Source organism: Mesoplodon densirostris, chromosome 9, assembly GCF_025265405.1.
Source record: "Mesoplodon densirostris isolate mMesDen1 chromosome 9, mMesDen1 primary haplotype, whole genome shotgun sequence".
NCBI classification, from domain to species: Eukaryota; Metazoa; Chordata; class Mammalia; order Artiodactyla; family Ziphiidae; genus Mesoplodon; species Mesoplodon densirostris.
The window spans coordinates 61,673,535-61,697,132 of record NC_082669.1 but is presented as its reverse complement, the minus strand read 5'-3'; the positions used below and the strand labels follow the sequence as shown (position 1 = coordinate 61,697,132).

Genomic DNA, 23,598 nt, shown 5'->3' with positions numbered 1-23,598 from the left:
TTGGTATGTTGTGTTTTCATTTTCCTTCACCTCAAAGTATTTTCTAATTTTCTATTTCTTTCTTTGATCCCTCGGTTATTTAGAAGTGTTTTTTTTTAATTTCCATATATTTGTGAATTTTCTAAATCTCCTTGTTATTGATTCCTAATTTCATTCCACTGTGATTAGAAAACTTATGATTTAAATCCTTCTAAACTGTTTTAAGACTTGCTTTATGATTTCATATATAGTCCATCCTGTAGAATGTTCCATGTACACCTGAGAAGAACATACATTCTGCTCTTTTGGGGTACAGTGTTTTAAAGTTGGCCTTTAATTTATAGTGCTATTCATTTCTTCTATTTGTTTATCTTCTGCCTAGTTATTCAATCCACTATTAAACCTGAGGTAACAAAATCTCCAATTGTTATTGCTGAATTGTCTATTTCTCTCTTCAATTCTGTCAAGTTTTGCTTTATATATTTAGGACTCTGTTGTTAGATGTATATATGCACACATCTTTGTGATGTATTGATTTTTTTCCATTACAAAATATTTTTTATCTTTACTAATAATTTTTGCCAAAGACTATTTTGTCTGATATTAGTGTAGGTACTACAGTTCTTTTGGGTACTGTTTGCATGGTATACCTTTTCTATCTCTCTACTCTTAATCTATTTGTATCTTTGAAACTAAACTGGGTCTTTAAAAAAAATTCTAATTCTTTAATCAATGTAACACATACTGCATATATTTTATATATATATGGAAATGACATTAATAAACTATATGTGCAGTTTTCTACCTCATGTACAGGAAAGGAAACATATAAATGTTGCACAGGATTTCACAGTCTCTTGATTAAAAAAGCAAAGGATAAAGCCAAGTTTCCATTCTCTCTCTCTCCTTTTCACACACACACACACAAAGTGATCCAGTAGTTCAAAGGACTCCAAGGGTCACAGAAGGGTCACAGGTAGTAGTGCTGAATATCAATGATAGACAAGGAAATATGTGCTCATTGTTAATATTGAGCCATGTGATATAGTGTGAAACTTAGGGTCTTGCCTAATTTATTTTTTCTTCTAATCAAGGAAATTCTACCTACTATCTGTATAATGTCTTAAAAAGAAAGCATAACACTTTAGCTTATTCATTTTTATAACCAATCATATTTGCATCAGAAACTTTACCCCACTTACTTACAATCCTTCTCTAAGGCTGCCAAATCTTCCCCTGGTGTCTGAGAACTCCCACACCTCTTCTGATATACCAATGTAGAAATGCCCTCTTGGCATACATGTGGTCAAACCTGTGGTCTAGTAGGGTTAAGGCCTTCACAATTGCTGTGCTGCTGCTCAGCATGCAGATAGCCTTCTGCACTTCAGCCAAGTTTAACTCCTGGCATCACCACGGATGGCTGATTGTTGATGGCGACCTTGAAACCGTTTGGAAGCCAATCTATAAACTGAACAGAGTTCCTTGACTTTATGGCTGCAACTGTTGCATTCACACCCTTGGGGACAACATCCCCTTTGTATAGCAGTTATCAGGCCATGTACTTCCCAAGTTGAGGATCACACTTACCCAGCTGGTTGGAGAACTCAAAGCAAGCAGTAGTGATGTCTGAAATGGAGAGTTGCTCCTGGTAGGTTCTGTCAGCAGAGATGATGGGGGCAAGGGTTGTCATAGGGAAATATATTCTCATATAAGGTACTAATTTGTTCTGGAATTCAATTAGGTACCCATTCAAAGGCCCTTCAAACCAGAAGCAAGCAGTAACAGAACACCTGTCAGCCTATTAATGCTAACAGAAGAGGTAGCATTACACACCAAGCATGTGATGGCATATGTCACAGATGGCTTCATTGTCTACCATGCAGCTACAGTCTGTGTGCTCTAAAAATAGAGCTGTAAGGCTCTATAGCAGTGAAGATACTGAAGGCTGAATATACAGATAACTCTATTTAGTCTTCCTACTACATTCTATCATGAGCCACTCTATTAAGAAATGAAATCCTGATTCAACGCTTCCTCCAAAGCTTCAGAAAGTCAGAAACATTTCTGTCAGCTTTCTGATGCTCTCTAGTCAAAGGCAGACAATCTCTGACCCCATAGTGACCTCAGACATAGTTGTTCCCACTACCCTCCTTTCTGCTAACATGCTGCTCTGGGTAAAAGAGTGACTGGTACTTCCCTGTATGAATCCCATCTCTAACAGTTGGTTCTAGGTTGGGAAGAGTGCTCTGGGCACATGATTCCCAGCTCTTGTCTCACAAAAGATGCATTCATATGCTCTATTTTAGCATTTTCCTACTGATCCTTTTTTCTGCCAAGAATGACGCCATCTGACTGAATTCCATACTCTAGGCAACAGAGTTTCCAGCACGTGCTCACACTCTAGATGTCAGCTTGGCCAATATGAATGGAAAGATACTCACTCCCTCATGCTGATCTGAAGGTGTCAACACCACTCTTTGGTTATGACACTAAAACTGCATCTCTTATAGACAGCACGTAATTTGATCATATTTTAAAATATATTTTTCCAGTTTCTATCTTTTGACTGGAAAATTTAATACACTTGTACTTAATGTAATTACTATAGCAGATTTACAGCTTTCATTTTGCTGTTTGTTTTCTGTATGTCTTGTATCTTTTTTCTCTGTATCTCCACCACTGTCTTCTTTACTTTTTTTTTCCTTTTTTTTTTTTTCTTTTTGCGGTATGCGGGCCTCTCACTGTTGTGGCCTCTCCCGTTGCGGAGCACAGGCTCCGGACGCGCAGGCCCAGCGGCCATGGCTCACGGGCCCAGCTGCTCCGCGGCATGCGGGATCCTCCCAGACCGGGGCACGAACCCGTATCCCCTGCATCGGCAGGCGGACTCTCAACCACTGCGCCACCAGGGAGGCCCTGTCTTCTTTATTGTTAGGTATTTCTAGTGTACCATTCCTTTGTTGTTTCCTCTACAATACTTCTGATTTTCTTAAAGAACCATACTTCTGATTTTCTTAATGGTTGTACCAGTTATTACAATTAAAATCTTAACTTAAATCAATCTAGTTTGGATTAATACCAACTTAATTTCAATAGCAAACAAAAACTTTGCTCCAATATACCTCCATTTTCTCCCCTCTCCTTTGTCAGAAAAATTACATCTTTCCACATCATAAGGTCATTAACACAGTCTTATAATTAATGCTTTATGCAGTTTTCTTTTAAATCAGATAGAAGAAAAGAGTTACAAACAAAAATACATTAATACTGTGTTTTATATTTACCCATGTATTTTCCTTAACCAGTGCTCTTTGTTTTTGTGTGTGAACTGAAGTTACCATCTAGTGTGCTTTCATTTCAGCCTGAAAGACCCCTTTTTTTGTTTTTGTGGGGCAGATGTTCTAGTAACAAATTCTGTTTATCTAGGAATGGCTTAACATCATAAATCTAAATCTTAATATCTCCTTCATTTTTGCTGGATATACAATTCTTGTTTGACAAGGCTTTTTTTTAATGCTTTGAATACATCATCCAACTGAATTCTAGCCTCCATTTATTTCTGACGAAAAATCAGATGTTGCTCTTATTGAGGATGCTTGTAATCAGTAAATCATTTCTCTCTTGCTACTTTCAAGATTCTGTCCTTGGTTTTAGCTTTAAGTAGTTTGATTATGATGTGTCTAGTTGTCAGTCTCTTTGAGTTTATCCTACTTGGAATTTGATGAGCTTCTTGATTATGTAGATTTATGTTTTTTGTCAAATTTGGAAATTTTTCAGCCATTATTTCTTCAATATTCTTTCTGTCCCTTTTCCTTCTCTCCTTCTAAGACTCCCATTATGCTGTTGGTATGTTTGATGGTGTCTCATAGGCCTCTTAGTCTCTTCATTTTTCTTCACTCTTTTTTCTTTCTGTTCCTCAGTCTAGATGACTTAAATTGACCTTTTTTTTTTTTTTTTTTTTGCAGTACGCGGGCCTCTCACTGCTGTGGCCTCCCCCGCTGCAGAGCACAGGCTCCAGATGCGCAGGCCCAGTGGCCACGGCCCACAGGCCCAGCCACTCCGCGGCACGTGGGATCCCCCCAGACCGGGGCACGAACCCGCGTCCCCCGCATCGGCAGGCGGACCCTCAACCACTGCACCAACAGGGAAGCCCCTAAATTGACCTACCTTTAAGTTCACCGATCTTTTCTTTTGTTAACTCAAATCTTCTGTTGAGCCCCTTTCATGAATTTTTTATTCCGGCTGTTGTACTTTTCAGCTCCCCAATTTATATTTGGTTCTTTCTTATAATTTCTATCTCTCTACTGGCATTCTCTATTTGGTTAAACATTATTCTCACACTTTCCTTTAATTCTTAGAAATGATTTCCTTTAGTTCTTTGAACATATTTTAATAGTTGATATAAAGTCTTCGTGAACTTAAAGTCCGACATCTAGCTTCCTCTGGGACAGTTTTTACTGGTTGCTTTTTTTCCTTGCATACAGACCATACTTTCCTGTTTCATGCCTCACTTTTTTTTTTTTTTTGTACAAAACTGGACATTTTAAACGTAGCAATCTCCAACTTTGAAAATCATATTCCCCCCGCCCACCAACACAGAGATTGTTATTGCTAGTTGTTATTGATGACGATGATGATGTTTGCTTAGTGACTTTCCTGGACTAATTCTGTGAAGTCTGTATTCTTTTCATGTGCAACTTAGCTTCATTTGACAGTTTTTGCCAGTGTTCTTGTTGCTTTTATGGAGGAGTAGATCTTCAGAGGTCCTTACATTCCAGAACTGCTTCCACATGTAGTTTTGATGGCAGAAGATATGGTTATACTAACAACTAAGAAATGATAAAGCATGTCATTTGTTGAGTTAAAAGAGAGATGCTAAAAGGAAACTTAACAAATACTGACATTTAAATATACACTGAAATGACTTAGCACTGATACTATGAAATCTATGAAATGGACCAGAGGTTCCCCATAAATTTCTTTTGAGGAACAGTTTATACTCTTAATTCTCTCCTTTTCAATACTTTCGTCTAAAACAAGATGTTTTCTTTGCCTCAATTACTTTAATGAAATATGCCATCCTTGACTTTTCTTTATTTCCATTATTTCCCAAATCATCCTCTCTAGTTCGCTATTTTATTCTAAAATAAACATGACTGTGTGATTCAGCTGCTCATAAGTTTATAATAGAGTCCCATCTCTTATAAGCAACTCACGACCTTCTATGGTCTGCCCCCAAAAATACCTTCCTAAGCTTTTCTTCTCAGCTACCCCATGAATATCCTATACTCCAGCCAAATTCTTGCCCTTTCCCAAATCTACCTTTTGAGCTTTCTTAATTTCCTTTGTATGGAATACCTTTTTCCAGTTCCAAGTAAGCAGAATACTACTGCATCTCTAAAATGAGTCAAACAGCTATCCCCCAACCTCATTATTCCTCTCTTCCCTTCCTTTTCTTTGTGATGACATACATTTCGTTCTTGTAGCTTATTACATACTGCATTATTCTCAGACTGCCCACAGGGCCGTGAACACATTTTTTTGCCTCTGTATTGCCCTTACACAGATATACACATATCTCAAGAAACACCTGTGGCATTGAAGAGACACATGAATTTGTCTCTTTCTGCCACACATTAACACTTGCCATTTTAAAACAAGAAATAAAAATAAGTACTATCTAACTTGGTATGCCACAAAATCTGAAACTCTAGTTTCACAAGAGAGAAGTTGCTAGGTATTTTGTGAAAAAAAAGGGGGTCTCATTGTCAATTTTGGTATATGCTGGCTAAATAAAACTAAACAGGTTTCTTTTCTGGAAAACATTTTAGAAACTTTACCCTCTAATATGCATGATCAATCTCCAATTTAGGATTCATTATTTTCCAAACAACTAATCACAGAATTCTTTTTGTAATGAACATCCCAAGGGACTAGTGTTCATTCAGCAGAACACATTTGGAAAATGATAATCTAATTCTTTATTTAAAATAGTGAGTATAAGTAAAGTGATCTATTCTTTGCCCCTTTAAATTATCCAAGTTTGTTTTAAACCTAACTGCTGTGTCTTTATTAATCAGGTAGAATTAAGTTCTACTATAAAACAAGAAACCCAAAATGGAACAATAGCTTGAATGTGTGGCAACAGTTCTCCTTAGTATGTATTACAATGACTTAACAGTGCTTGTTAAAACACAGATTGCCAGGCTCCACCCAACCCCAGAGATTCTCATTTAAAAAATCTGGAGTGGAGCTGAGAACCTGCATTTCAAATAAGCCTCCAGGTGATACTGAGGCTGCTGATATAGGGACCACACTCTGATGTAAGGGTTTATTCTCTCAAATAACATGAAATTTTGAGACTAGTACAAAGGCTCCAGAATTATTAGGAACATCAGCTCCTTCTAACTTGCTGCTCCATCATCTTAGTTTCATGAGTTTCCTCAAGGTCACCTCATGATCCAAGGAGACTGTTCAAATTCTAACCACCATGTTAACTTCTAGGCAATAGGAAAGGGGTAAGGTGAAAGGGCACATCTCCAAGCTAAGTCAGCTCCTTTTAAGGAGCCTTATTTGCAAAAATTTAGTCAAAAAGCTTCAACTAATAGAGAAGATGGTAAATGTAGTCTTTTAACCAAGTACACTGCCACCCCGAATAAAACTGCTATCTACTACTAAGGAAGAAAGAAAGACTAGATTTTGAATAGGCATCTAGAGACTCTAACATATTACTTTAGTCTACATACGCTTCAATCACCAAGTCCAACAGAACTGCCTATTTCATAAATTGGACCCATATGTTTCATCACTGTTTCTTTCTCCTCTGTAGATCTTATTTTCATCGCTGCTCACCTACTTTATCATAATATCCTTCTGATCAGTCTCTCTACCTATTATCCTGGTAGTAGGTATAAGACAGATTTTGAGGGAGCTAAAGCTGTTTAAAATTCTTCAGTGGCTCCACATTTCCTATAAAATTATAAGGTATGAGCATTTTATTACTTCATATAAAGCCCTCACCTACCTATATGACTATTCCCTATTAAACACACAAACTGTTTCTCCCTTCAGTGCTTTCATCATGCTTTCTCTGCTAGTAAGATAATCGTGATTGTCCTTCACCTTTACTACTCATCCTTTATGATTTAACTAAGGTAGTATCTCCTCCAGAAAGCTTTCCATGACACCCCTCTTCCATAAGATGAGTATCCCTCCTGTGTAATCACATAAAAGCTCTGTCCAGAACTATCATTAGATATTCTATACTGTATTATGAAGATCTGTTTAGATCTCTAACTTTCTCAATAGATTTATGTGCTTTTTAAGTGTAAGGACCACGTTTAACTTATCTTTATATTCCCAAAACTGGGTATAAAGCATATGCCAACTATCATCTGTTAAACAAAAGTATTACCCTTCATAATGAGCTGGCCTACATACTGAAAATCTGTGTAGGAGCTGTCCAACAATCTAATAACCTTTTCTATTACAAGTAACATAATCGGACTATACAATTTCAAAAAGTTCAAAAAGTAACTACAGACAGAAAATCCTTCCTTAACAACTCTAGTTAAATGAAATTTCAAAGTATACAATTTTTTTGCATAACCAAACAACTTTTATTTTCACAACTGGAACACCAAAGACACATCCAACTAGCTCCAGAACACTTCCAGATTTTTTTCTATTTAACCAACTAAACAAAGTTTTAAAACGGAACATCTGCAACAACAAAAGAATATTAATCAATCAAAGTTGGCTTCACCATATCTTGTCTTTTCCTTATCTTTAACCAAGTTCTCTACCTTTAATTATTCTTCCTCTTTTTTTGGGGTATATTCAGTATCTTTTTCTGAGTTTGGAGTTGATTTCCCCTTTGGTAGCAAGAAACATTCAGCATTGAAAACTTGCTCAGCAGTCACTGAACTTCTACAATAGATCAAGCTACAGAGGAGGGATTTGACATTATCGTCCTGTAAGAAAAAAGATGTTACAAAACAAAAATAAAATCAAAACAAATGAATGAAAGGACAAACTTTCATTGTATTTTCCTGCAATTTGCTTCTTTTATTCAACGTAATATGTTTGAGACTTATCCATATGGATTCCTGTTGCTGCAGCAATTCATTTTCACTGCCTCTATAGTATTCCTCTATAATATATATATACATATACCAAGCTGTATGTGGTAGAATATTTAGGTTGTTTCTAGATTTTCCTATTATGACCAATGCTGCTCTGAATGTTTTTGCACATATTTCTGAATGCACATGTATAAACATTTCTCTAAGAATATATATAGGGGTAAAATTGCTGGGCCTGGCTTATTCCCAACATTACTAGATAATGCAAAACTATGATTGAACCAATTGGCACCTTCATCAACAATCAAACTTTCATGTAATAAGTAAGAAGTATCCAATTCAAAAATACTTTTAATCAATGATACAGTGCTAAAATCAATTTTTCCTATTTAGGTTTCTAAAAAATTTTTACCAAAATCAACTCGTTTTTATTGGAAAGGGATTAATCCAGTATTAAAACAATGGAATCAAATTACAGGGAAATAATGTAAAAGGAAAAAGAAAAGAATCACAACTGAAACTGATCAAAAACAAGTGAAATTCAAAAAAAAGAACTGTATATTTTCCTTCTTTTTTAGGGCACTAGTCAGAATTTGACACTATGAAAATTTTACACTGAAGCTCCTCTGTCTGGAAGGGTAGCCTAACCTTTACTTGGTCAACTGCTTCTGGTTTCATTTATGAAATGATCTCCTCTTGAAACATTTCTACCACCCCTAACACATTATCATCATTATTATGGAGGCCAGATTTTCTTATGTACCACAATTTCAAAGAAAGTTATTCATGTTATCACATGTAAATAACATTTTAATGTTCCTCTTCCACTAGTTCCACCTCCCAAAGTATGCTTTTTTTCTTGCTCCCTATGATGAATCCAATCAGAGCACATTTCACACTGAATAAAAATCACCTATTTATTGGTAGTGTCTTCATTAGACTCTAAGATGCATAAGACCAGAAATCTTAGTTTCTCACTTCATCCCCAACAACAAGCACAGTGTCAGTGATATTGCAGGTATTCAGCATACATCTGCTAACTGAATGAATGCCAATGCCCATACTGAGTTCTACAGAATATGTTTTTAAACATATTTAAAGATAATACCTTTAGTAAGTATAAACTTGACTAAAAATTACAAAATCTAAATGAAAAAAAATAGCACACACTCTTGAAAGCCATAAAAATAGATTTAGAACAAGTAGAAAATCATATCATGTTCTTGGACAAAAAGGATCTCATCAGTAATGAGCCAATTTTTAAGTTAATTTATAAGTGTTACCTGATTCCAATAACATACGATCAGTTTTTCCCCCTTAGAACTAGATAAGTTAACTGTATAGATCTTTTATAAGAATGGTAAGTGAGAACAGACATGAAAGTTCTGATAAAAAGTATCAATAAGGAAGAAACTAGCCTTTCCAAGTATTAAAAGACATCATACAGTCTATAAATTAAAGGAATATGGCAAAAGAATACGAATAAACACACCAATGGAACAAAACAGAAAAACTAAAAATACACTTTTGTACAAATAAAATTTTATTATAAGAAATATGACATTTCTAATGGAAGAAGGGGATAACTTTTTAATAAAACGTACTGGGACAAATGGACCCAATGGAAAAAGAAAAGAACTTCAAAAGTAACTAGAAAAAAAGTAACAAAATGGCAATAAGTACATACCTATCAATGATTATTTGAAGTGTCAATGGACTAAATGCTCCAATCAAAGACACAGGGTAGCTGATTGGATAAAAATTAAGCCCCATCTGTATACTGCTTACACAGAACTCACTTCGGAGCTAAAGAAGCACACAGACTGAAAATAAGTGGATGGAAAAACGGTATTTCATGCAAATGGAAACAACAAAAAACTGGTGGTAGTAACTCTCACATCAGACAAAATAGACTTTAAAACAAACTCTGTGACAAAAGACAAAGAAAGGCATTATATAATGATAAAGGGATAAATACAAAAAGAGGATATTACACTCCTTAACATATATGCATTCCACACAGGAGCACCTAAATATATAAGGCAAATATGCATAATGGGGGAAACTGACAACAGTACAGTAACAACAGGGTACTTTAACACCCCACTTACATCAATGGACAGATAGATCATCCAAACAGAAAACCAAGAAGCCCACAGTGGTCTTATATGATACAATATATCAGTTAGACTTAATACATACCTCCAGAACATTCCATCCAAAATCACCAAAATACATGCTTTTCAAATGCACATGGAACATTCTCCAGGACAGATCACATGCTAGGCCACAAAACAAGTCTCAACAAATTTAAGAGGACAGAAATTATATGTAGCATTTCTTCCAATCACAAATGAAACTAGAAAAAAATTACAGAAAAAAAATGGGAAAAGTACAAATATATGCAGACTAAACAACATGCTACTAAAAAACCAAGGAATAAAAGAGGAAATCAAAAAATAACTTGAGAGAAATGAAAATGGAAACAAAACTTTCCAAAATCTATGGGATGTAACAAAAGCAGTTCTAAGAGGGACACTTATAGCAATGAAGACCTACCTCAAGTAACAAGAAAAATCTCAAACAACCTAACCTACAATCTAAAGGAATTAGAAAAAGAACAAATGAAGCTCAAAGTCAGTAAAGGAAGGAAATAATAAATATCGGAGAGGAAATAAATAAAATTTAAAAATAATTAATGAAACCAAGGGATGGTTTTTTGAAAAGATAAACAAAACTGACAAACCTTAAGCCAGGTACATGAAGAAGAAAAGGGAGAGGCCCCAAATAAACAAAATGAGAAGTGAAAGAGGAGAAATAACAACCAATACCATAGAGACACAAAAACAACAGAATACTACAAACAGTTTTATGCCAGTAAATTGGACAACTAGAAGAAATGGACAAATATCTAGAAACATAAAGAAATAGATAATCTGAACAGACTAATCACAAGGAGTGAAACTGAAACTGTAATTTAAAAAACTCCCCATATAACAAAAATCCAGGAGCAGACAGCTTCACAGGTGAATTCCACCAAACATACAAAGAAGAGGTAATACCTGTCCTCAAACTATTCCAAAAACTTGAAGAGGATGGAACACTCCCAAATTCATTGCCACCACTGCCTTGATACCAAAACCAGACAAACACTCTATGAAAAAAGAAAATTACAGGCCAATCTCTCTGATGAATAGAGATGCAAATATCCTCAATAAAATACTAGCAAACCAAATCCAACAGTATATTAAAAGGATCATATACTGTAGTCAAGATGGATTTATTCCAGGTATGCAAGGACAGTTCAATATTTACAAATCAATCATTATGATACACCAGATTAACAAAAGGAAAGATAAAAATCACATGATCGTCTCAGACACAGATAAGGCATTTGACAAAAATTCAACATCCATTCAGGATAAAAATTCTCATCAGAGTTTGTACAGAGGGAGCATATCTCAATGTAATAAATGCCACTTATGACAAATCCACAGCTAACATCATACTCAGTAGTGAAAAGCTGAAAGCCTTTCTTCTAAAATCAGGAACAAGACAAGGATGACCACTCTCACCACTTTTATTTACAATAGTATTGGGAATCCTATTCATAGTAATCAGACAAGAAAAAGAAATAAAAGACATAAAAATTGGAAGGGAAGAAATAAAACTGTCACTATTTGCAAATGACATAATACTATATATACAAAACCCTAAAGTCTCCACCAAGAAACTATTAGAACTAATAAAGGAATTCATTAAAGTTGAAAAATGCAGGATTAATATACAGAAATCAGTTTATTTTCTACACACTAGTAATGAAGTATCAGAAAGATAAAGCAAGAGAACAATCCCATTTAAAATCACATCAAGGACTTTCCTGGTGGTCCAGTGGTAAAGAATCACCCTACAATGCAGGGGATGAGGGTCAGGGAACTAAGATCCCACATGCCACGGGGGCAACTAAGCCCACGCACCACAACTACTGAGCTTGTGCCCCTCAACTAGAGAGCCTGCATGCCGCAAACTACAGAGCCCGTGCACTCTGGAACCCACGCACCACAACAAGAGAGAAGGCCGCAGGTCACAACAAAAGATCTCTCATGCCTCAACAAAGATCCCACGTGCCGCAACTAAGACCCGATGCAGCCAAAAATAATAAAATAAATAAATAATAAACCTTTTAAAAATAAATAAATAAAACCACATCAAAAAGAATGAAATACCTTGAAATAACCTTAACCAAGGAGGTGAAAGACCTATACTCTGAAAACTATAAAACTCTGATGAAGGAATCTGAAAATAATACAAAGAAGTGGAAAGATATACTATGTTTTTGGACTGTAAGAATTAATATTGTTAAAATTACCATACTACCTAAAGCAATCTAGAGATTTAATGTAATTCCTATCAAAACACCTATGACATATTTCACAGAAATAGAACAAATAATCTTAAACTTTATGTGGAACCAGAGAATAACCCAAACTGCCAAAGCAATCTTGAGAAAAAAGAACAGCTGGAGGTATCACACTCCCTGACTTCAGACTATACTACAAAGCCACAGTAATCAAAACAGCATGGTAATGGCACAAAAAACAAAGACATAGGTCAGTGGAACAGAATAGAGAGCCCAGAAATAAACCCATGCACCTATGATCAATTAATCTACAAAGGAGGCAAAAAACAAATACAACAGAGAAAAGACAGTCTCTTCAATAAGTGGTGCTGGAAAACTGGTCAGCTACATGTAAAAGAATGAAATTAGAACATTCTCTAACACCATATACAAAAATAAATTCAAAATGGATTACAGACCTAAATGTAAGACCTGAAATCATTAAACTCCTAGGGGAAAACATAGGCAGAACATTCTGTGACATAAACCCCAGCAATATATTTTTTGGGTCTATCTCCTAAAGCAAAGGAGATAAAAGCAAAAATAAGCAAACGGGACCTAATTAAACTTAAAAGCTTTTGCACAGCAGAGGAAATCATTTACAAAATAAAAAGACAACCTACTTAATGAGAGAAAATATTTACAAATGATATGACAGATAAGGGGTTAACATCCAAAATAAATAAACAGCTCATACATCTCAACATCAAAAAACAAACCCATTTTAAAAATGGGCAGAAGACCTGAAAAGACATTTTTCCAGAGAAGACATACAGATGGCCAACAGGCACATGAAAAGCTGCTCAACATCACTAATCATCAGAGTAATGCAAATGGAAAGGAGACATCACCTCACACCCGTCAGAATGGCCATCATCAAAAAGAGCAAAAATAACAAATGCTGGAGAGGGTGTAGAAAAAAGTGAACCCTCCTACACTGTTGGTGGGAGTGTAAATTGGTGCAGCCACTGTGCAAAACAGTATGGAAGCTCCTCAGAAAACTAAAAATAGAACTACCATATGATCTAGCAATTCCATTCCTGTGTATATATACAAAAAAAATGAAAACAATTCAAAAAGATACATACACCCCAATGTTCATAGCAGCATTATTTACAATTGCCAATATATGGAAGCAACGTAAGTGCCACAAACATATGAATGGATAAAGAAGATGTGGTATATATATCCAAGGGAATATTACTCAGCCATAAAAAATAATGAAATTTTGCCATTTGCAATAACATGGATGGACTTGGAGGGTATTACGCTAAGTGAAACAAGTCAGACATAGAAAGACAAATACTGTATGATATCACTTATATGTGGCATCTAAAAAAATAAAACAAATTAGTGAATATAAGAAAAAAGAAACAGCATCACACATATAGAGAATAAACTAGTAGTTACCAGTTTATTGGAGAGGGGAGGGAGGAGGGGCAAGATATGGGTAGGGAACTTAGAGTTACAAACTACTATGTATAAAATACATAAGCTACAAGATACATTGTACAACACAGGAAATATGGCCAATATTTTATAATAGCTAAACATGGAACATAACCTTTAAAAATTGTGAATCACTATGTTGTACACCTGAAAACTCATATAATACTGTACATCAAACATACCTCAATAAAAAAATAAAGTGAAAATGTTGCAACCCACAGAATGGGAGAAAATATTTGCAAATCATATATCTAATAAAGGACTTGTATCTAGATATAAGGAACTCTTACAACTCAGTAATATAAAGATAACCCAATTTAAAAATGTTCAAAGGTTCTGAATAGACATTTCACCAAGAAATATATATATATACAAACGGCCAATAAGGAAATGAAAAGATGCTCAACATCGTTAATCATCAGGGAAATGCAAATTGAAACTACGAGATACTACCTCACACCTACTAAGATGGTTAGAAGCAAAAAGTCAGGTAAAAAACAAGTGTTGGGGAGGATGAAAACTTGGAACCTTGCCTGATACACTGCTGATGGAAATTTAAAATGGTTGTAGCCACTTTGGGAAACAATCTGGCAGTTCCTCAAACAACTAAACAGAGTTACAGTTTGACCCAGAAATTCCACTCTGAGGTACATACCCAAGAGAAATGAAAACAAATGTCAGCAGAGAAACCTGTATACCAATGTTTACAGCAGCATTAATCGTAATAGCCAAAAGGTAGAAACAACCCAAATGTCTATCAACAGACAAAAGGATAAATAAAATGTGGTAAATCCACACAATGGAATATTATTCAGCCATTAAAAGGAGTAAGTACTGATACACACTAAAACTTGGATAAACCTTGAAAACATTATGCTAAATTAATGAAGCCAATCATAAAAGTTTACATATCATATGATTCCATTCATATGTATGCCCAGAATAGAAAAAATCTAGAGAGACAAATAGTATGTTAGCGGTCATTTAGGACTGGTGTGGCTGGATAGTGACATAGAGTGTCCATAACTAAGGAATATGGAATTTCTTTTTGAGGTAATGAAATGTTCTAAAACTGACTGTGGTGATAGTTTGCATGCATCTTTGAATATACTAAAAATCATTGAGTTGTAAACTTTAAATGGGTGAACTGTAAGGTGTTTAAGTTATTTCTCAATAAAGCTATTTAAAAATGATTATAAAACTTTACTGAAAGACATGCCATATTTCATTTAACATAAGGGACATTAAAACACTAAGGAATTAAACTATTCCCAATAAAACTATGAACCATGATAAAAAGACTTCAATTATGAGAAATAGCCTAACTTCAGAGATAATAAATTGTTTTAAAAAACAGTAACACTGGGACTTCCCTGGTGGCGCAGTGGTTAAGAATTCACCTGCCAATGCAAGGGACACAGGTTCAAGACCTGGTCCAGGAAGATCCCATATGCTGCGAAGCAACTAAGCCCATGTGCCACAACTACTGAGCCTGTGCTCCTAGAGCCCGCAAGCCACAACTACTGAAGCCCGCATGCCTAGAGCCCGTGCTCTGCAACAGGAGAAGCCACTGCAATGAGAAGCACACGCACCGCAATGAGGAGTAGCCCCTGCTTGTAGCAACTAAAGAAGGCCAGAGCACAGCAACAAAGACCCAATGCAGCCAAAATAAATAAACAAATAAATAAATAAACGTTTCTTTAAAAAAATACTAATAATAATATTGTATTTATATTTGAAAGTTCCTAGAAGAGTAGGTCTTAAAAGTTCTCATCACACACACACAAAAAATTTTGTAACTGTTATGGTCATAGATGTTAACTAGACTTGCCATGGTGAGCATTTTCACAATGTATATAAATATTGAACCATTATGTTGAACACTTAAAGCTAATATAATATGTTAATTATACCCCAATTTTAAAAAAATGAAAAAAAGAATCAATTTTTTGCTACATGATATATGTTCCTTTGAAAATAATTAAAACTACTTATGAAATTATTTAGAACAAAAAATATTAGTAATAATAATAATATCTATCTTACAATCAATATAAAAAAAAGTAAAATAATAATGTCCTAAACAAATGGAGAGCTATTATTTTCCCAATCACAAAAATAGTGTATCATTAAGATAGCAATTCTCCTTCAAATTAACCTATAAATTCAATATACTTTCAAAGTCTCAACAGTGTTTTTCAGAAGACTCATTAACAAGTTGGTGCCAAAATTCATATGGAAAAATAAAGTGACAAGAATAGCCAAGGCAATGTTAAAGAAAAACGTGAAGAAGGAAAGCCAAAGCCCTCTACAAAGATACAGCATTTAAAATAGTGTAGTGCCAGCACAGAGATCAATAGTCAAAGAACAGAATAGGCCCAAAATAGATTCATGAATACATGGAAATTTGATACAGCATAAACTGGCATTATTAATCCATGGGAAATGACTGCTTATTGAATAAATGGTGCTGGGTCAACTATTTGTCCACATATAATAAGACAAAATTAGATCCTTAACTTCATATCATACACAAAAATTGATTTGAGAAGGATTAAAAATATAAACGGGAAATGGAGGGAAAAGGCAGGTCCAAGAAATAGCAGATGAAGATCATTTAACCAGAAGAAATATAATAAAGCAAGATTCATTCATTCAAAAATATTTATTAAGGTCCTACTACGTGTAAAGCACTGCTATAGACACTGGGGATACAATGATGCATAACACAAAGTCCCTGCTTTATTGAGCTTACAGACCAAATATAAATTTTTAAAAAACTTAATGAAACAATAATCTATTTTTAAAAGGATACATACAGGGGCTTCCCTGGTGGTGCAGTGGTTGAGAGTCCGCCTGCCGATGCAGGGGATACGGGTTCGTGCCCCGGTCTGGGAGGATCCCCCATGCCGCGGAGCGGCTGGGCCCGTGAGCCATGGCCGCTGAGCCTGCGCGTCCGGAGCCTGTGCTCCGCAACGGGAGAGGCCACAACAGTGAGAGGCCCGCATACCGGAAAAAAAAAAGAAAAAGGATACATACACAGAATTTTATAGAAAGATTCACAAGAAACTAGCAATAACAAGTGTTTCTAGGGAAGGGACTTGGATAGCTGACGGAATACGGATGGAGAGATTTCTAACAGCATGTGCTTCCTCTTGTAACTCTTGAATTTTGCATCATACACGTTATGTGAAGGAACAACTATTTGAAGGAACTAACCTTATAATAAATATAAGAGTTGTACAATAGTGAAATGGGTTGCTCCAAACTTAAAGGTATTTAAGCAGAGAATGAAGGCCATCTGTTAAGGATATTATTGAAGAAATTCTCCCAGGAGGCTGGCGACAAGTGAATTAATTATCCTCTAGTACCTCTTTCATTGCATAATTCCATGATTTCTCTCCATTTGTGACATGGGCCCTGCAATGTCCAGACAAAAGCTCCCTCATTTGTTTGATAACTATGTGTGATCACAAAATGTGGGTAAAGACAACACCAGTCCCAGCACTAATGGCTGCCTCAGACAGAAGCAAATACTGCACATGCCAAGTATTCTAATTTAATGTCCACACATAGCTACCCACATTAAAGAGAGACTTCTTGTGTTTATTCATCTTCCTTACATATACACCTAGCACAGTGTCTAGCACATGGCTCACAGATTACAACCTGTCGTAGGCACACCTCTAAGATGTCCTCCAGTCAGCCCTACTTCCCAGTATTCATTTTGTTACATTATCCCATCCCTTTGAGTATAGGCTTGACCTAGTGAAATGCCTCTAACAAAGAGAAAAAGTGATGGATATCACAACCATGAGTTGGTTATGAAAAACTGTGACTTATGTCTAACTAACAGACTCTTTTCTACTGCTTTCTCTGCTTATGCACTTTGATGAGAAAAGTTGCCATGATGGAAATACGGCAACCTCTGGTCAACAACTAGAGAGAAACTAATTCTGCCAACAACTATGTGAGCCTGGAAACAGATTCTTCATCAGTCGACCTTTAAGATGACTATAGCCCACCCAACAACTTGACTGCAGCCTGTGAAAGGACATGAAGTAGAGGATCCAAATAAGCTGCACTCAGACTCCCAGCTCACAAAGTTTTAAGACAATAAATGTGTGTTAAATCACTAAGTTTCTGGATAATTTGTTTCAGGGTAATTTTTCTATCAAACCTGAAAGAACATGAGTTTCAAGTGTTCGCTTTGGGTGAAGCTGTAACCTCTAACTGTTATTTTTCTAATGGCAAAAACTCTGTATCATACGCTTTTCAAAAATGTGAAACATTATCAACCTTCTTCGTTATCCCATTCTCTAGAGATGGCCAGTAGGTGTAATGAATAGTTTCATAATCTCCCAAAAGTTGTCTCCAATGTTTTTTACTACTGCCCAAGAAGTGGGGCAAAACTCCTTAATAATCATTCCTAATGTGTGTTTAAAAATTAATTTCATGGGCTTCCCTGGTGGCACAGTGGTTATGAATCCTCCTGCCAGGGCAGGTGTCACGGATTCGAGCCCTGATCAGGGAAGATCCCACATGCCACAGAGCAACTAAGCCCGTGTGCCACAACTACTGAGCTTGCACTCTGGAGTCTGTGAACCACAACTACTGAATCCGGCGTGCCTAGAGCCTGTGCACCACAATGAAGAGTAGCCCCCGCTCACCACAACTAGAGAAAGCCCACGTGCAGCAATGAAGACCCAATACAGCCAAAAATAGAGTAAATAAAATATATAGATAAATTTATTTAAAAAATTAATTTCATGGGATAATAGTAGGTACTACAAAACAAAAATTTTTTGGTCAAATAAGAGACCATATAGAGTTAAACAAAACTATGTGTGTTCCTTCACTGCAGTTCTAACTACCAAAAGAATATGAGGTCATGTCAGCTGGAAGGAAGAAATAAAACTGTCTTCATTCATAGATGACATGACTGTCTATGCAGAAAATATGAAAGCATCAAATAAAAAACTCCTAGAACTAGTTGAGTGATTATAGAAAATTTGTAGGTTATAAGGTTAATATACAAAATTCAATCATTTTCCTATATACCAGCAATGAACAAGTAGAATTTGAATTTAAAAACACAATACCATTTATATTTATACCCTCCAATATTAAATACTTGAGTAGAAATCTAACAAAATATGTACAGGATCTATTTGAGAAAAAAATTACAAAACTCCAATGAAAGACATTGAAGAACTAAATAAATGGATATTCCATGCTCATGGAAAAACAAACAATATTGTCAAGATACCAATTCTTCCCAACTTCATCTACAGATTCAATGCAATCTCAATCAAAATCCCAGCAAGTCATTTTGTGGATATCAACAAAATGATTCTAATGTTTACATTGAGAGGCAAAAGCCCCAGAATAGCCAATACAAAACTAAAGGAAAAGAATAAAGTTAAAGGACTGTTACTATCCAACTTCAAAACTCACTGTAAAGCTATAGTCAAGACTATGTGGTATTAGTAAAAGAATAAACAAATAGATCAGTGGAACAAAACAGACACACATAAATATAGACAACTGATCTCTGACAAAGGAGAATGGGCCATACAACGAAGAAGATAGTCTTTTCAACAAATGGTACTGGAACAACTGGACATCCACATGCAAAAAAATGAATCTAGACACAGATCTTATACCTGTCACAATAATTAACTCAAAAAGGATCACAGACCTAAATGTCAAATGCAAAACTATAAAACTCCTAGAAAACATAGGAGAAAATATAAATGAAGCTGGGTTTGGCAATGATTTTCAAAATACAACACCAAAAGCACAATCCATGAAAGGAAAGAATAAACTGGACTGCATTAAAATTAAAAATTTGTTCTGCAAAAGACACATTCAAGAAAATTAGAAGACAACCAGAGATTGTGAGAAAATATCTGCAAAAGACGTATCTGATAAAAGACTTATTCAAAATATACAGAGAACTCTTAAAACTCAACAATAAGAAAACATGATTAAAAAATGCACCAAAGACCTTGCCAAATACCTCACCAAAGAAGATATACAGATGGCAAATAAGCATATGAAAAGATGCTCCACATCACATGTCATCAGGGAAAAGTAAATTCAAACAATGAGATACTAGTACACATCTATAAGAATGGCCACAATCCAAAACACTGACTGAATGCCAGTGAGGCTGTGGAGCAACAGGAGCGCTTATTCATTGCTAGTGGCAATCAAAAATGGTACAGCTTAGAAGACATTTTGGCAATTTCTTTAAAAACTAAACTATTTAAATATATTATTACCATACAATCCAGTAACTGCACTCCTTGGTACTCACCCAAGGAAATAAAAAACTTATGTCCACACAAAAACCTGCACATGGATGTTTATTGAAGCTTTATTCAAAATTGTCGAAACCTGGAAACAACCAAGTTGTCCTTCAGTAGGTGAAGAGATAAATAGATTGTGGAACATTCAGACAATGGATCAAGGCTAAAAAGAAATGAGCTATCAAGCCATGAAAAGACATAGAGGAAACTTATGTGCATATTATTAAGTGGAAAAAGCCAATCTGAAGAGGCTACATACTGTATGATTCCAACTATGACATTCTGGAAAAGGCAAAATTATGAAGACAGGAAAAAGATCAGTCTCCAGGTGTTTGGAGAAAGTAGAGATGAAAAGGTAGAGCACAGAGGATTTTTAGGGCAATGAAAATACTCTGTATGATATTATAATGGTAGATACATGGCATCATACATGTGTTCAAACCTGTAAGAATGTACAACACCAAGAGTGAACCTTAATTTAAGCTATGGACTTTAGGAAATAATGATGTATCAATGTAGCTATCAGTTGCAACAAATGTATAACTCTGGTAGGGGATGTTGATAATGGATAAACTGCATATGTGGGGGAAGGAAACCTATGGGAAATCTCTACCTTCTCATTTTTGCTGTGAATCTAAAACTGCTCTTAAGAAAATAAAGCCATAAAAGCAGTTGTAGAACATAAAATATTCTTTTAAAAAAATGGCAAGAGAACTTTTACAGCCTGATCATTATGATTTTTTTAAACATCTTTATTGGAGTATAATTGCTTTACAATATTGTGTTAGTTTCTGCTGTATAACGAAGTGAATCAGCTATACATATACATATATCCCCATATCCCTTTCCACTTGCGTCTCCCTCCCGCCCTCCCTATCCCACCCCTCTAGGTGGTCACAAAGCATGCAGCTGATCTCCCTGGGCTATGCAGGTACTTCCCACTAGCTGTCTATTTTACATTTGGTAGTGTATATATGTCAATGCTACTCTCTCACTTTGTCCCAGCTTGCCCGACCCCCTCCCCCATCCTCAAGTCCATTCTCTACGTCTGTGTATTTATTCCTGCCCTTCCCCTAGGTTCATCAGAACCATTTTATTTTTTTAGATTCCATATATATGTGTTAGCATATGGTATTTGTTTTTCTCTTTCTGACTTACTTCATTCTGTATAACAGACTCTAGGTCCATCCACCTCACTACAAATAACTCAATTTCATTTCTTTTTTTTGAGTAATATTCCATCGTATGCATGTGCCACATCTTCTTTATCTATTCATCTGTCGATGGACACTTAGATTGTTTCCATGCCCTGGCTATTGTAAATAGTGCTGCAATGAACATTGTGGGACATGACTCTTTTTGAATTATGGTTTTCTCAGGGTATATGTCCAATAGTGGGATTGCTGGGTCATACGGCAGTTCTATTTTTAGTTTTATAAGGAACCTCCATACTGTTCTCCAAAGCAGCTATATCAATTTATATTCCTACCAACAGTGCAAGAGGGCTCCCTTTTCTCCACACCCTCTCCAGCATTTATTGTTTGTAGATTTTTTTGATGATGGCCATTCTGACTGGTGTGAGGTGATACCTCATTGTAGTTTTGATTTGCACTTCTCTAATGATTAGTAACATTGAGCATCCTTTCATGTGTTTGTTGGCAATCTGCATATCTTCTTTGGAGAAATGTCTATTTAAGTCTTCTGCCCATTTTTGGATTGGTTTGTTTGTTTTATTGATATTGAGCTGCATGTATATTTCGAAGATTAATCCTTTGGAAACACAAAAGACCCTGAATAGCCAAAGCAATCTTGAGAAAGAAAAATGGAGCTGGAAGAATCAGGCTCCCTGACTTCAGACTACACTACAAAGCTATAGTAATCAAGACAATATGGCACAAAAACAGAAAATATAGATCAATGGAACAGAATAAAAAGCCCAGAGATAAACCCATGCACATATGGTCACCTTATCTTTGATAAAGGAGGCAAGCATATACAATGGAGAAAAGACAGACTCTTCAGTAAGTGGTGCCGGGAAAACTGGACAGCTACATGTAAAAGGATGAAATTAGAACACTCCCTAACACCATACACAAAAATAAACTCAAAATGGATTAAAGACCTAAATGTAAGACCGGACACTATAAAACTCTTAGACAAAAACACAGGAAGAACACTCTATGACATAAATCACAGCAAGATCTTTTTTGACCCACCTCCTAGAGAAATGGAAATAAAAACAAAAATAAACAAATGGGACCTAATGAAACTTAAAAGCTTTTGCACAGCAAAGGAAACCATAAACAAGATGAAAAGACAACCCTCAGAATGGGAGAAAATATCTGCAAACGAAGCAACTAAGGATTAATCTCCAAAATATACAAGCAGTTCATGCCGCTCAGTATCATTATACTTTTATAGACATGTTTGTTGCCATATTTAACTCCTTATTATCTAGTCACACTGGGGACTATTCCATTTCAAAAGATTTTAATACTTTCATATCTTAGTTCAGGCTACTGTCTTTACCTGAAATGCCCATCATCTCATTCTAACTCTCATAAAATCCTAATTCAATGTTAAAGATTCACCGCAAATAACTATTTGGTGGCATTTTTGAACAGCCTATTCCCTCCCCTTTTTTCTGCCAAATTAAAGATCAGCTCCCTCCAGAGTACTTTCTTATTATTCTATATATAAATATTGGTTGTTTACTTGTTCACATTTCTAAATTATTAGCTCCTTCAATGCTGTAATCCTAAAAAGCAGCACCTAGTTCAATTCCTGATATAGAAGATACTCAAAATAGGTTGTCTGTCTATATATATATATATATATATATATATATATATATATCAAAGCAGTATGAATGACACAGATGTATGACAAAGAAAAGATACAGCCAGGTACTTATAAAAAGTAGTAAAACACTAATTTTAATATAATATGATCTTTGAAGATATAGCAAAGACTGTTTTTCCTTAATTATTACACAGATTACATATACAATTTGTGTGACAAACATACAATCCAGTAGTGCTCTCTAGCAGTAATTTTCTGGCAATGCTGTAAGTACTGCACTTAAATTTTTTCAATACTTATTTACTGTGAATGCTATTTTGTATTCTTTTTTTTTTTTTTTTTTTTTTTTTTCTTTTTTGCGGTATGTGGGCCTCTCACTGTTGTGGCCTCTCCCGTTGCGGAGCACAGGCTCCGGATGTGCAGGCCCAGCGGCCATGGCTCACGGGCCCAGCCGCTCCGCGGCATATGGGATCCTCCCAGACCGGGGCACGAACCCGTATCCCCTGCATCGGCAGGCGGACTCTTAACCACTTGCGCCACCAGGGAGGCCCGCTATTTTGTATTCTTACAAAAA

The 23,598-nt window shown here is 35.6% G+C and overlaps 1 protein-coding gene and 1 pseudogene across 2 annotated transcripts in view; both read right to left on the bottom strand.

The window, feature by feature from the left end:
• Window positions 1-1,194: 1,194 nt before the first annotated feature.
• LOC132495782 (tubulin alpha chain-like 3) lies at window positions 1,195-7,475 on the bottom strand (annotated as a pseudogene).
• A 312-nt stretch (window positions 7,476-7,787) lies between these two features.
• The window catches only part of STK31 (serine/threonine kinase 31), a 79,231-nt gene continuing 63,420 nt past the window's right edge, over window positions 7,788-23,598 (bottom strand). For both annotated transcript variants that reach the window (XM_060108380.1, XM_060108381.1), the window contains one exon: window positions 7,788-7,949. In XM_060108380.1, coding sequence (XP_059964363.1) covers window positions 7,788-7,949 — 162 coding nt within the window. The remainder of the gene's footprint in view (window positions 7,950-23,598) is intronic.